We start from the raw sequence: 11,130 nt of genomic DNA, 5'->3' as shown, positions 1-11,130 counted from the left end.
GTGAAAATGTGAATTGTACTACTTAGAAATCATTTGTGCAGGAAGCATTGTCATGTCACTCAGCTTGATTGTGACTTAAGGGGAAAAAAAAGAGGGACGTATCAGAATTGTCCTTTTCAAGCACCTATAGGTCACTTTGTGTGAGGTAGAAACCTTTATACCCGACACCTCAGTTTGACAACAGTTTAATTCCAAAGAAAACCCAAACACTTGCAGCTGTTCCTTTGTGGTTTGGGATGATTATGATGGTTGTATTTATTTAAAACAAATTCAGGAAGTGCTTTACTTTTTGCACACCTTATAGCTAAATCTGCTGTTTTTCTATCAAGCGACACTCAATGCGCTACAATAACAGTGCAAATTTTTTTTCACATCTAAAGCTGAGATCTGTTAGGTACAAAAGAATTCAGACCCTTATTCAGTACACTGTAAATACTCTGATGTGTTTGTGGCTCTTACAAACTGGAAGCCTTTCCTAGTAAGCCACAGTTTCATGGATAAATGTATTTCTTTTTAAATATTTATGGCAGTTCTTGGAACTTCAGCAAAGAGCAGCTGGATTTCTCTTTTAGGTTCCTGAAGATGTTTCCCTTCTCATCCAAGAGGCTTCTTCAGTTGGCTCCTATGGGATAAGAGGTGAAATGTCTTCAAGAACCTAAAGGAGGCTTCTTACTAAAGCACCTGAAATTTCCTGGATGTTTGAGAATCAATGCAGACGTACATGAAAATGCAGTTTTATTGGACAACGTAATGTTTTTTGAGACGGGGTTGCCTGAAACTACTCCACTGTTGTCTTGGCTGTTTGCTTTGGCTCACTGCTGTGCTGAAGAGTTAAAGCATCGCCTCAGTCTCAGGTTGCTGCTCCTCTGTGGGTTTGGCTGTTTTTATATGTAACACAACTACAAATCCAAACAAATCAGCTCACAGGGTGAAACTTTCTGTGTAGTTTGTCTTCAGAAATGGTTGAAAGATATCTGTGTGAATTACTGTATGTCACAGCTGTCTGTTGTGTTGCACAGAATAGTTTTAAAATGTTGGAGCAGAGTTGGAGGAGAGCTGGTGTGCTCAAACTGCAGCTAGATAGAGAGAGACTTTTAGATCTGCACATTTTCTGTATATTTCATGTGTATTTTTGTACAATCCTAAGATTTAGTTCTACATCTGTCTGGTTAATAACCATACTTAATAACACTGTTAGGTCTTAGCTTTAATATTTATAGTGGTTGGGCTGAGTTCTCTATTTATGATACTGTGGGGTCTGAGCTACATTATTACATCCATCCATTATCTATACACCGCATAATCCTCACTGGGGTTGTGCGGTGCTGGAGTCTATCCCAGCTGCACTGGGAGAACATGCAAATTCATGCAGAAAAATCCTGGGTGTCCTCACTGGGACGTTAACTGGCGACCTTCTAGTTGTGAGGCAACAGTGCTGACCACTGAACCACCTTGCAGCTACATTATTACAGTAGTTAGGTTATTCTGCATAATTAATAGCACCTTAATACGCATTATCATCAAGTAAACTTTATGTCAAATTCATAAGGTTTGACTCCAAGTATGTAAAGTAATCGTAAAATCACACCATAAACCTCCTACAGGGTCTTATCCTAATACGTAAACTTGTTTGGTTAACTTCTACCACCAACAATTTTTTTTTTTTTTTTAACTTGGAAGCACTTTGATGCAGCGGCTAAAAATGGCAACTTGGCTTAATAATTTAGAGGAAGCAATACTATCAAGTCCCATCTAAACCATTTTAAAGCCTTAAGAAAAAGCTATAAATATGTAACTGAGACACACGGGTGAGTTTTGGAGTTTAATCAAAGACTAGAAATTGACGTCCTGTTCTTGTAGTGTAACTTTAGGTTCTAGTTCTCGTCCCTGACAAAGGTCGTCTCGCTCGGTTGCTCTGATGAATCTACTGAATGTGTGAAAATATCTACTGCAAATCAAGGTTTTCTCAAAAAGATGGAGCAGATTAAAATGTTGAGCTTTGCGGATGAGCTCGGGGTTAATAGTTAGTGTGATACGTGGAGTTAAGGTCTATTCATTTCTGATTTGTTTCCTTTTTTCTGTTACGATTTTGATCAGGTGTTCTCATGTTGTACTTATTTTATCTTCAGTTGAGACAAAATTGAGATTTTGAGCCATTTAAATAGTAAATATACTTTTATTTGTGGGTGTGTTTCCTACAGGAAGGTCAGAAAAGTCAATAGAACATCAATAATGTGCCTCTTTTTTTGTTTGTTCCACGTCAGCTCTCGACAGCAAGGCTCCGAAGGCAGAGGACATCGAGGAAGAGGATGATGATGTTCCAGGTATGGACTGTTAAACCTCAGAACATTTCCCTATTAATTATTAAACCACACACTTAAATTCTCATAAAGATATCACAGAGTTTGGCCTTTTTTTCCCTTCAGTGATTCCTATAAAACTTAATAAAATTGAGCACATTTAATTTAATAACTAATCACTACAGCATCGTGCACTATTTCCTCGAATGCAGTGTTTAAATGCGTGCTTCCGTTCTGCAGATCTGGTGGAGAACTTCGACGAAGCGTCGAAGAACGAAGCGAACTGACACATGAGATTCATGTGGACTGGACTGCGAGGAAGCCAGAAAACCTTCCCCCTGTGTTTTAAAGTCTAGTTATCCAGACATATCAGACACTATCCCTGAAAACCCCAGAGACTTTTCTATTTTGTGATGACCCACGGATGTCCCAGTCAGACTGACTTGTGCACTTAAAAAAAAAATGAGAGAGAAAAGGTAAACGGTTAAATCCCTTCAACCACATTGTCAGTCATCGTCAGGATCACAGTGGTCATTAAAGCAAGTCTTAAGACATTTTTGTTTGTTTGTTTATGAAACAAAATAAAGGTGATTAACATTTTTTAGATGGTGCTGTGGTCATTGCTCGGATTTATTGATGTTCTTGTCCTCTACAAAAGCAGGAGGTTTTGTGTGGTCCTGAATGGAAACCCTGCACTCAGTCTGCTGGAACACTTGATGACAGCTTGTGCAGATGGCTGGATTTTCATATCTGGCGTCATAGCTGGCTTGTCTTGGCTTGCGCGTCGTCCTGCGGGGCTGCTGGAGACGGCGAACTGGGGAGGGACGTTTGTGCACACCTCTTGAGTTTCTTCAAAGAGCTGCAGAGAGACACGGGGGAGGAGGAGGAGGGAGATCACACAGAAAACAGAGAGTAGGTGGGGGGGTGGGGGGAGAGAGAAGAGAGGCGAAATCATCCCATCCTCCGCTTGTGAGCAAAAGGCACTGCTGCTTGGATCCATCTTCCCCTCGGATGTAACCGGATAAAATGCTGAAGTTCTTCTCTGCGCGGGATGACGAGAACGAAAGCCTTCTGGGAGCGATAACTGAGGGTAAGAAACTGCGTTGATCTCAGCGGGGTGGGGATGATGTGTGTGTGTGTGTGTGTTTTTTTTTTACTCCTCATTCACTGCCTGCGCGTTACAGGATGATGATGCTGCGCGTCTGTGTTTGTCACAGAAAAACGCTGATCCAGCATTTGGCTGCGCGCATAGACCGCATCATCTCGAATGTGTGTGTGCGTGTGTTGCGCACATAGACGCGCTGTCCGGAGAGTCCCGAGGAGCCTCCGCCGAAAAAAAAAAAAACATGAGCTCGGTTGAAGTGTCCTGCCCGGGCTGATGTAACGGGGGGGATGCGGGCTGAGTGTCGCATTGCCGCCGGCCTCGGTGCCTGCGAGCGGATTAAACATTTGCACGTGTGTCGGACTGCGTCACTGTCCCGGGAAGCGAAGCGCTCAGTGAAGCGGATCGGTGCAGCCTCCTCCTCCGCCGCCGCTGTTTTTTTTTTTTTTTTTGGAGGGGGGGAGAAATCTTGACTCTGTATCCTCACAGTAGAAACGACGCCACCCTCTTTTATTTATTTTTTGGTGGGGATGAAAAGACCTGCAATGCAGTTTAATCAGGGAAATTAATTTAACCACATTTTTACGCACGATCCTTTCCATCAAATATTCCCTTTACCCCCCTCTGTACTAAAACCACACACACACACACACACACACACACATCTGTGCAGAAATTGATGAGTCCTCTTGCAGGAGTTATAACTATTCATGAATCACTGGCAGCAGCTCAATGAAACATCAACTCTGCACGCATTAACAGCCTTTTGCATTGCCTGCTGCTAATTTGCTGGGAAGGGCATTGAAGCAGTAATTGGCTGCAATTACAGGGAACATTTGCTCTCATTGTAGAAGATCATGTAGAAATCATGCATGGAGTCGTTTCACACACACTAAGTGGGTTCAGTTAAACATGTAGTGCCTCACATGTTGACAAAACACTGATCTAGAGTCAGAATTAACTGTTTTATTATCTCTTTCCATACTTAGAATTGTATGTTTGTTTGTGCTCCAGCAAAAAGGGTTTGGATCAGAACACCTGCAAACACACAAGCCTTTAATGTGAGGTGCTGCACAGAGCCAATTAGACACAGAGCCGCTATTGAACTTTTTGTTCTCCGGGGAACCATTAAGCTATGTGGTATCATCAATCTCTTCCACAACTGGCTGTGTGTCAATACTTTGTCGAAATAAAGCACTTTAAAAATTAAAAAAACAACCCTAATGTGATCTGCTCAGACGCACCTTTCAAGGACGTTCAGTGGTGACTGAAAGCTGTGAGGTGCTGTCAGAGGTGCGGGGAAGAATTATCACATTGTACTTAATGGCCACTTAGCTCATGTGAACACAGCTTTTCCAGCTAATGAGTCTTCATTCATGACTACATCACTGTTGCTGTAAGTGTGTTCACGCTTGACAGAAAGGGAGACATTGATGATATCATTATGCTCCTCCTCGATACAGATGAAGGAGACAATCCGTCTCTGCAGGACACCAAGCACCACTGGCTGAACAGGCCCTGCCTCCTGGTGCTCAAAGATGGGGACGTGTCGAAACCGGGACTGGGCTGCGGACAAATCAGAGCGGAGTCTCCATCCAAAGCCGCCTCGGATGCAACGATCAGAAGCACATTCGGGCCGTGTGAGCAGAAACCGTACGAGTATCCCACCAAAACAGCTTCGCACTCCCAGCTGGAGGAAGGCAGCTGCACTGTGACCGCCATCTCCACATGGGGCGAGCGGGAGGCGTCCTCCAGCCCTCTGGTGCTGAGCCCTGCCGAGGCCGCCTGGCCGGAAGATGAAGAGGAGAAGCCCCAGGTTCTCCCATCGAAGGAGGACTCGGTGATTGAGGAGAAGGAGGTGGAGGAAAGCGGGCAGCAAGAGCAAACCTGCAGCTCGGAGGCGACTGCAGCAGCTTCACCCGAGGAGACTTGTGGGAAGGAGGCCAGGGAGCTGCAGGTGAAGACGACCAGATCTGATGAAGGAGATGAAACCAGCAAGGCCCAGGCAGCCAGTGGGGAAGGAGCGACGGGCGAGTGTGCAGCTTCTCCTGTGGATCCTGATAACGAGTCCCAGACCAGCCCCATCGGCATCCTGTCCAAGGATCGAGGCTCCGTCCTGGGGGAGGTGGCTCCGGTGTGGATCCCTGATGCTGAAGCTCAGGTCTGCATGAAGTGTGGCGTCAAGTTCACGTTCACCAAGAGGAGGCACCACTGCCGTGCGTGTGGGAAGGTGAGGAAAATCCAGAGGTCTACTGTCAGTGCAATCAAATTTTTGACGAGAACTTTAACTTGATGTGTGAAATGTGTGTGTGTCCTTCTGTGGCGTGTGCATGTGCATGTGTGTGTCGTCAGGTTTTTTGTGCACTTTGCTCCAGTCTGAAGTTCAGACTTACACATCTGGATGGCAAGGAGGGACGGGTTTGTGTTTCCTGTCATTCAACCCTCATCAAAAGTGAGCACACGTTTTTCGTTGTTGCTGTTAAAAAACAAGTCGCACTTCTTTAAAAAAAACAAAGAAACCTGTGAGTAATTCTGATGTGTTCTCTTCAGGGACGCCTCCCAGGGGGAAAAGGAGGGTGTGGTTTGCAGATGAAATCCTCGCCAACAAGCAGTCAGAGTCTGCTCCGACCACGCCGGTGAGGGGACCCTCCTTCTCCCCGCTGATGAGGCGAGCGCTGGGAGGTCCGGCGAGAAGTCCTGTGGGTTCACCGCAGCTCAGGAGAAGCTCGAGGCCGCATGGGACGTCCATCAGCGTAGGTTCACACACAGAGAATTGTTGCTGTGATTTAGAGGCATCGTAGATTTGGTAAAAATGGACTGCATAACTTCTCACCTTTCTGCAGGAACTACAGCTAAAACCCTGGACCCTTACAACGAAAATGAATAAATTAATCTAAATTCAAAATAAAACATTTAAATTGACATCAATGTTAGTTGCAATATTACTTTTCTCAGTAGTTTCGTGTATCAGTATCATGTGTAGCATTTCATTTATGTGCCATGTGTAATTTCTCAGGTGCAATATTTCCGTTTCATGTGTAAGATTTCACTCTGGTTTGCATCATGTTCATGTCCAACACTCTGCAGTATTTCAGTTTCATCTCATTTTTCAGCAACATTTCATTATCACGTGTGATAATATTTATTACCTCAGTGTGACTGCCTGCATTAATTTTTACTGCCGTACTTTCGCTCATTTATTGTATTTCATTAATGTATCATATTTCTATCTTATTGCATTTCTTATGTCTTTGTGTTTTATCTGAGCAATATCTGGCGTTTCCTTTGGGATTTATAAAGTTTATCTTCATCCAGGAGGCCTGTGGTCCTTACGGCTGGGGCACCACGGCTTTAGTGAGCAGCTCTGCCAACCTCATTCCCCTGGAGGGCCTCCCGCCCATCCTCACCTCCACAGGAGTCAAAGGAGGTAAGACCAGCTCCAGTCTGCAGCTTGAGAGTGAGAGTCAAACATATGGGAGACTGATTTGTAGTCATGGTAGTGCCGATGAGGGTATTTTTCTGACCTTGAGATGTATTCTGGCAGTTTTTTTTTAATGTTGTAATGCCTGGCACAGCATGCATGGTGCAGATATAGAAGGAGATTTACGAGGAAGTGAAGTACAGCAGCAGCTTTCGACCAGACTCCTGCAGAAATTTGTGTCCTTTTATGCACAACAGAGTATAATTTAGTCCAAATATTACATCCAGCTTCATGCAACTGCTTCACGTCGTGCACACAACCCGCTGCTTTCTTCTAGTTTTTCTGACTGTATCGCTAAATTAAAGCCAGGCAGCCCCCAGATGTGAAAATACGTGTTGAGTCTAACTTCTGACTAATGCTGTTACTCCAAGTAATGACGCGGCCCTCGTCTTGCCTGGTTAAACAGGGGCGTCTAAGAATAACAGCATTAATAAAAGCTGCCCGTCTTCGCCTCTTATTTAGTGCCGCACTTAGACAATCGTTATTAATCTTCACACAGCTATGAATTCATTTTCAAACATGAATCTTTTATGAAGCTCGTTTTTTTTTCTTTTTTGAGGGGGGGAGCAGATTAGAAAAGAATTTAAAAGAGAGGGGCTCATTCCAGTTGCAGTTGTGGATTAATCTCATGCTTGTGTAACTGTATTTGTATTTTCTCCTCAGATTACACTGTGGAGGAGCAGCCCTCTGAGATGCTGCTCATTCAGGAGCTGGAGAGCGGCAGACCCAAACCGCTGGTGTTCGTCCTCAATGCCAATCTACTCGCTATGGTCAAGCTGGTCAACTGTATGTGCCTTCTATGATTAAAATGCATAGAGAACGTATCATAACTAAAATGGGCTGCAGTGATCTTAAAACTCTAAAAGAAAAGAGCATTACGTTTCCTTTTTCCACACTCCCAGAATGCACGTCTCTCTTTTGGAATATTCTTTTGCCAAAACGTCCTCTCAGACCCTTGTTTGTGTGTTAGATGTCAACAGGAAGTGCTGGTGTGTGACGACGAAGGGGATGCACGCCGTGGGCCAGGTGGAGGTGGTGGTGCTGCTGCAGTGCCTGCCCGAAGAGAAAAGCTTCCCCAAAGACATCTTCAGCCACTTCATCCAGCTGTACAGGGACACTCTGTCAGGTCAGCGCCACACACATACCGAAGCCTCTGCACAGGCAAAGATTAAACATCCGGTCGCTCCGTTATCTCCCTCAAAGTGTTTTTTTTTTTTCCCTCTCTTATCTCTACACATCTGTCCTTCTCGTCGCTGCGCCTGCAGGGAAGGTCGTGAAACACCTGTCGCTGTCCCTGTTCGGCAGCAGATTCTTAGGCAGCGAGGAGCACGCCGGCTTCCTGTACGTTCGCTCCACCCTGCAGTCCCTTCAAGGTCTACCTCTGCCCAACCAGCCCTACCTCTTTGGCCTGCTGGTCCACAGAGCGGAGGTGGCCTGGGCCAAAGCTTTTCCCCTGCGCCTCATGCTGCGACTCGGGGCCGAGTACAGATGTAAGGCAGATGATCGGGTGAAATCTTGCAGCCGTTATGACGCAGAGTTCCCATTCAGTTACCTGGTTTATGTCTTTGTTTCCAGTCTACCCGTGTCCTCTGTACAGCGTGCGCTTTAGGAAGCCCTTGTTTGGGGAAATAGGTCACACCATAATGAGACTACTAGTGGTGAGTGCAGCATTTCGCAACATCTGTTATGACATTTCCCGTCATCAGTAGAAGGCTGGTGTTCTAACTTCTACCTATAACAAATGTTGATCCTGTTTTGATTTTTTTTTAGGATTTTAGGAATTACCGTTACAGCCTACCAATGGTGCCGGGGCTCACTGTGGATCTAGAGGCTCAGAGGACCCTCATAAAGATACCGACCACCGGGTATAACGAGGTAAGTCTCGCAGAGTTAGTCCTATTGTATATGTGCTTTAAATCAATCCTCATTCCTCATACTCGACCCATTTGTCTGGCTTCAGCTAATGAAGGCTCTGAATAAGTCCAATGAGCACGTGCTGGCCATCGGGGCGTGTTTCAACGAGACTGCAGACTCCCACCTCATCTGTGTGCAGGCGGACGATGGCCAGTATCAGACACAAGCCATCAGCATCCACAATCAGCCACGCAAAGGTAACGTCACAGCGCCGGAGGGGACATCAAGATAGCAGAAACTGGATTTGATGTCATGTGATCGGAGCATTCATGACTGACTGACAAGATCTTAGATCTACGATGCAACAGGTTTTTATGTAACGTTGATACACACGTAGATAAATAATAATTATATTTATCCAAGCATCTACAATTAAAGCCTTTAATAGTAAAATAAAATAAAATGAATATAAACATATATTGTCAAACATTTTAAATATTCATAAATTAATAATATTCAAATTGACAAATACAGGTTATTAAAAAACTTTATACACAATGTTACTGTAAAATTTGATACATATATTTATATAACATTTTATAATATATAAATTATACATNAACGAAAGTCAACGTTTTAAGTGTCTTGTCTATCCCAGACGTTCATTCCGCAAAACTTGCAGCCAGGAGACTTTGCTGGGCGTCAGGACAGTGAACGGCGCTGGAATTGTGGCGATCGGTTGTGACGTGGACCCCAGGAAGAATAGCCGATGCTTATGCTGGTGCTAATGGGGATCCTAATAAACAAGAAACTACACCAACACGGAGTCCGATCGGAGACTACGCCGACAGTTACCCGAGAGAGAAGGAAGCACAAACGGTACGAACGTAAACAAAGGAGGATGAAGAGAGCCAGGATCCATGCTAGGCTAAAGGCTATCCCCTCCAGACCAGCAGGACCGTCCTCCTACTCTCCAATGTCTGCTTCCTCCACAACAAGCTGGACGAGTTTGCTGAGAGAAACCCGCAGAGAGTGGAGGGACTGCTGTGTGTTTGCTTTAACAGAAACATGGCTCCATGACAGCATCCCAGACAGACAGACAGCTGGAGGGGATGCAGACAGACAGACAGCTCCGGGCAGCATCTGCGGCTTCACCATCATCACACCATCGTGTGTGTCTTTGTGTCCCTGAAGACTTACCAGGACCTGAAGAGGTTCCTCAGGTTCAACGAATGGCGGCACGCATGGACGCAGCGTCACCTTCAGGAGACAACGAGATGAACGTTCAGTGTCTTATCCCAGACGGGCATTCTGGTTGAATAATCCTGAAGAAACGCTCTCTCATCTTGCCTGTACGACTGTGTATGTACAGCAAAATGACAATAAATTTGATTTGATTTGATTCATTTAATAGAGAACAACTATCTGATTAATTATATAGTCATTGCTGCTGTAGGCTGTGGAACATCAGCTCACTGATTAGACGATTAATCAATTTGCTCACGGGAAGAAAAGTAATCAGGAAGTCATTTTTCAAACAGAAATGCCAAACAATGTCCTCAGATTCCCTTCTGAGTTATTCATCTCAGATCATCAGAGGTCTTCTGCTCAACCAGCTCTGATCTGCTTCAACGTTTTTTGAATATAAATTAAACTGGCTTTGCAATAAAAAATGTCATCAGATCCGTATAAATTCATTATTTAGCTGCGTAACGTGAAACAAAAGCAGCCGTAGGATTCAGATTAAATATCTGTCAACAACAACAAGCAATGCCAAGTCACCTAATAGACGGCAGCACTGAGCCGTTTATCAGGCTGAAAACAGAAGTTATTGATTCACGAGAACCTTGTATTAAAGGATTAAAGTACAATTATGCATCTATTCTCCTCGTGACTTTATTTTTCTTCTGCTACGGTCACTTTTGTCAGCCAAATTCAAGTGTCTGTGGTTGTGGTTTCAGGGCTCTGCGCGCAGGAAGAAGAAGGTGGTGCACAGAACTGCAACCGCTGATGACAAAAAGCTTCAGAGTTCACTAAAGAAGCTGGCCGTCAACAATATTGCTGGAATTGAGGAGGTAAGTTGGGTTTACCTTCAGATTTTAAACATTTATCTGTTTCATTCTGGCACTCGAATGTTTAGCCGCATCCTTAATACCTGAGTGGTCTTCTCTCCTCAGGTGAACATGATCAAGGACGACGGCAGCGTGATCCACTTCAACAACCCCAAAGTTCAGGCCTCTCTGTCCGCCAACACCTTCGCCATCACGGGACACGCCGAGACCAAGCAGCTGACAGAGATGCTTCCCGGCATCCTCAGTCAGCTGGGAGCCGACAGCCTCAGCAGCCTGCGCAAACTGGCGGAACAGTTCCCCCGACAAGGTGGGTGTTGTCTG

General features: G+C 44.8%; 1 protein-coding gene and 1 long non-coding RNA gene across 2 annotated transcripts in view; both read left to right on the top strand.

Annotated features, from left to right (window-relative positions):
* Positions 1-2,216: 2,216 nt before the first annotated feature.
* LOC103370420 (uncharacterized) lies at positions 2,217-2,904 on the top strand. Its single transcript, XR_520889.1, has 2 exons — positions 2,217-2,324; positions 2,541-2,904. It is a non-coding gene; the product is annotated as an uncharacterized LOC103370420 (long non-coding RNA).
* Positions 2,905-3,326: 422 nt separating this feature from the next.
* Positions 3,327-11,130, top strand: part of zfyve9b (zinc finger, FYVE domain containing 9b) — a 14,526-nt gene continuing 6,722 nt past the window's right edge. Inside the window, exons 1-10 of the mRNA XM_008299479.1 lie at positions 3,327-3,390; positions 4,866-5,618; positions 5,953-6,155; positions 6,718-6,829; positions 7,547-7,669; positions 7,854-8,009; positions 8,149-8,373; positions 8,459-8,541; positions 8,654-8,758; positions 8,844-8,994. Coding sequence (XP_008297701.1) covers positions 3,327-3,390; positions 4,866-5,618; positions 5,953-6,155; positions 6,718-6,829; positions 7,547-7,669; positions 7,854-8,009; positions 8,149-8,373; positions 8,459-8,541; positions 8,654-8,758; positions 8,844-8,994 — 1,975 coding nt within the window. The remainder of the gene's footprint in view (positions 3,391-4,865; positions 5,619-5,952; positions 6,156-6,717; positions 6,830-7,546; positions 7,670-7,853; positions 8,010-8,148; positions 8,374-8,458; positions 8,542-8,653; positions 8,759-8,843; positions 8,995-11,130) is intronic.

The sequence above is a fragment of the Stegastes partitus genome, unplaced genomic scaffold (genome assembly GCF_000690725.1).
Source record: "Stegastes partitus isolate 25-593 unplaced genomic scaffold, Stegastes_partitus-1.0.2 Scaffold1421, whole genome shotgun sequence".
NCBI classification, from domain to species: Eukaryota; Metazoa; Chordata; class Actinopteri; family Pomacentridae; genus Stegastes; species Stegastes partitus.
Note: the sequence above shows the minus strand (reverse complement) of the source record. Positions and strands in the feature narration are given on the sequence as shown.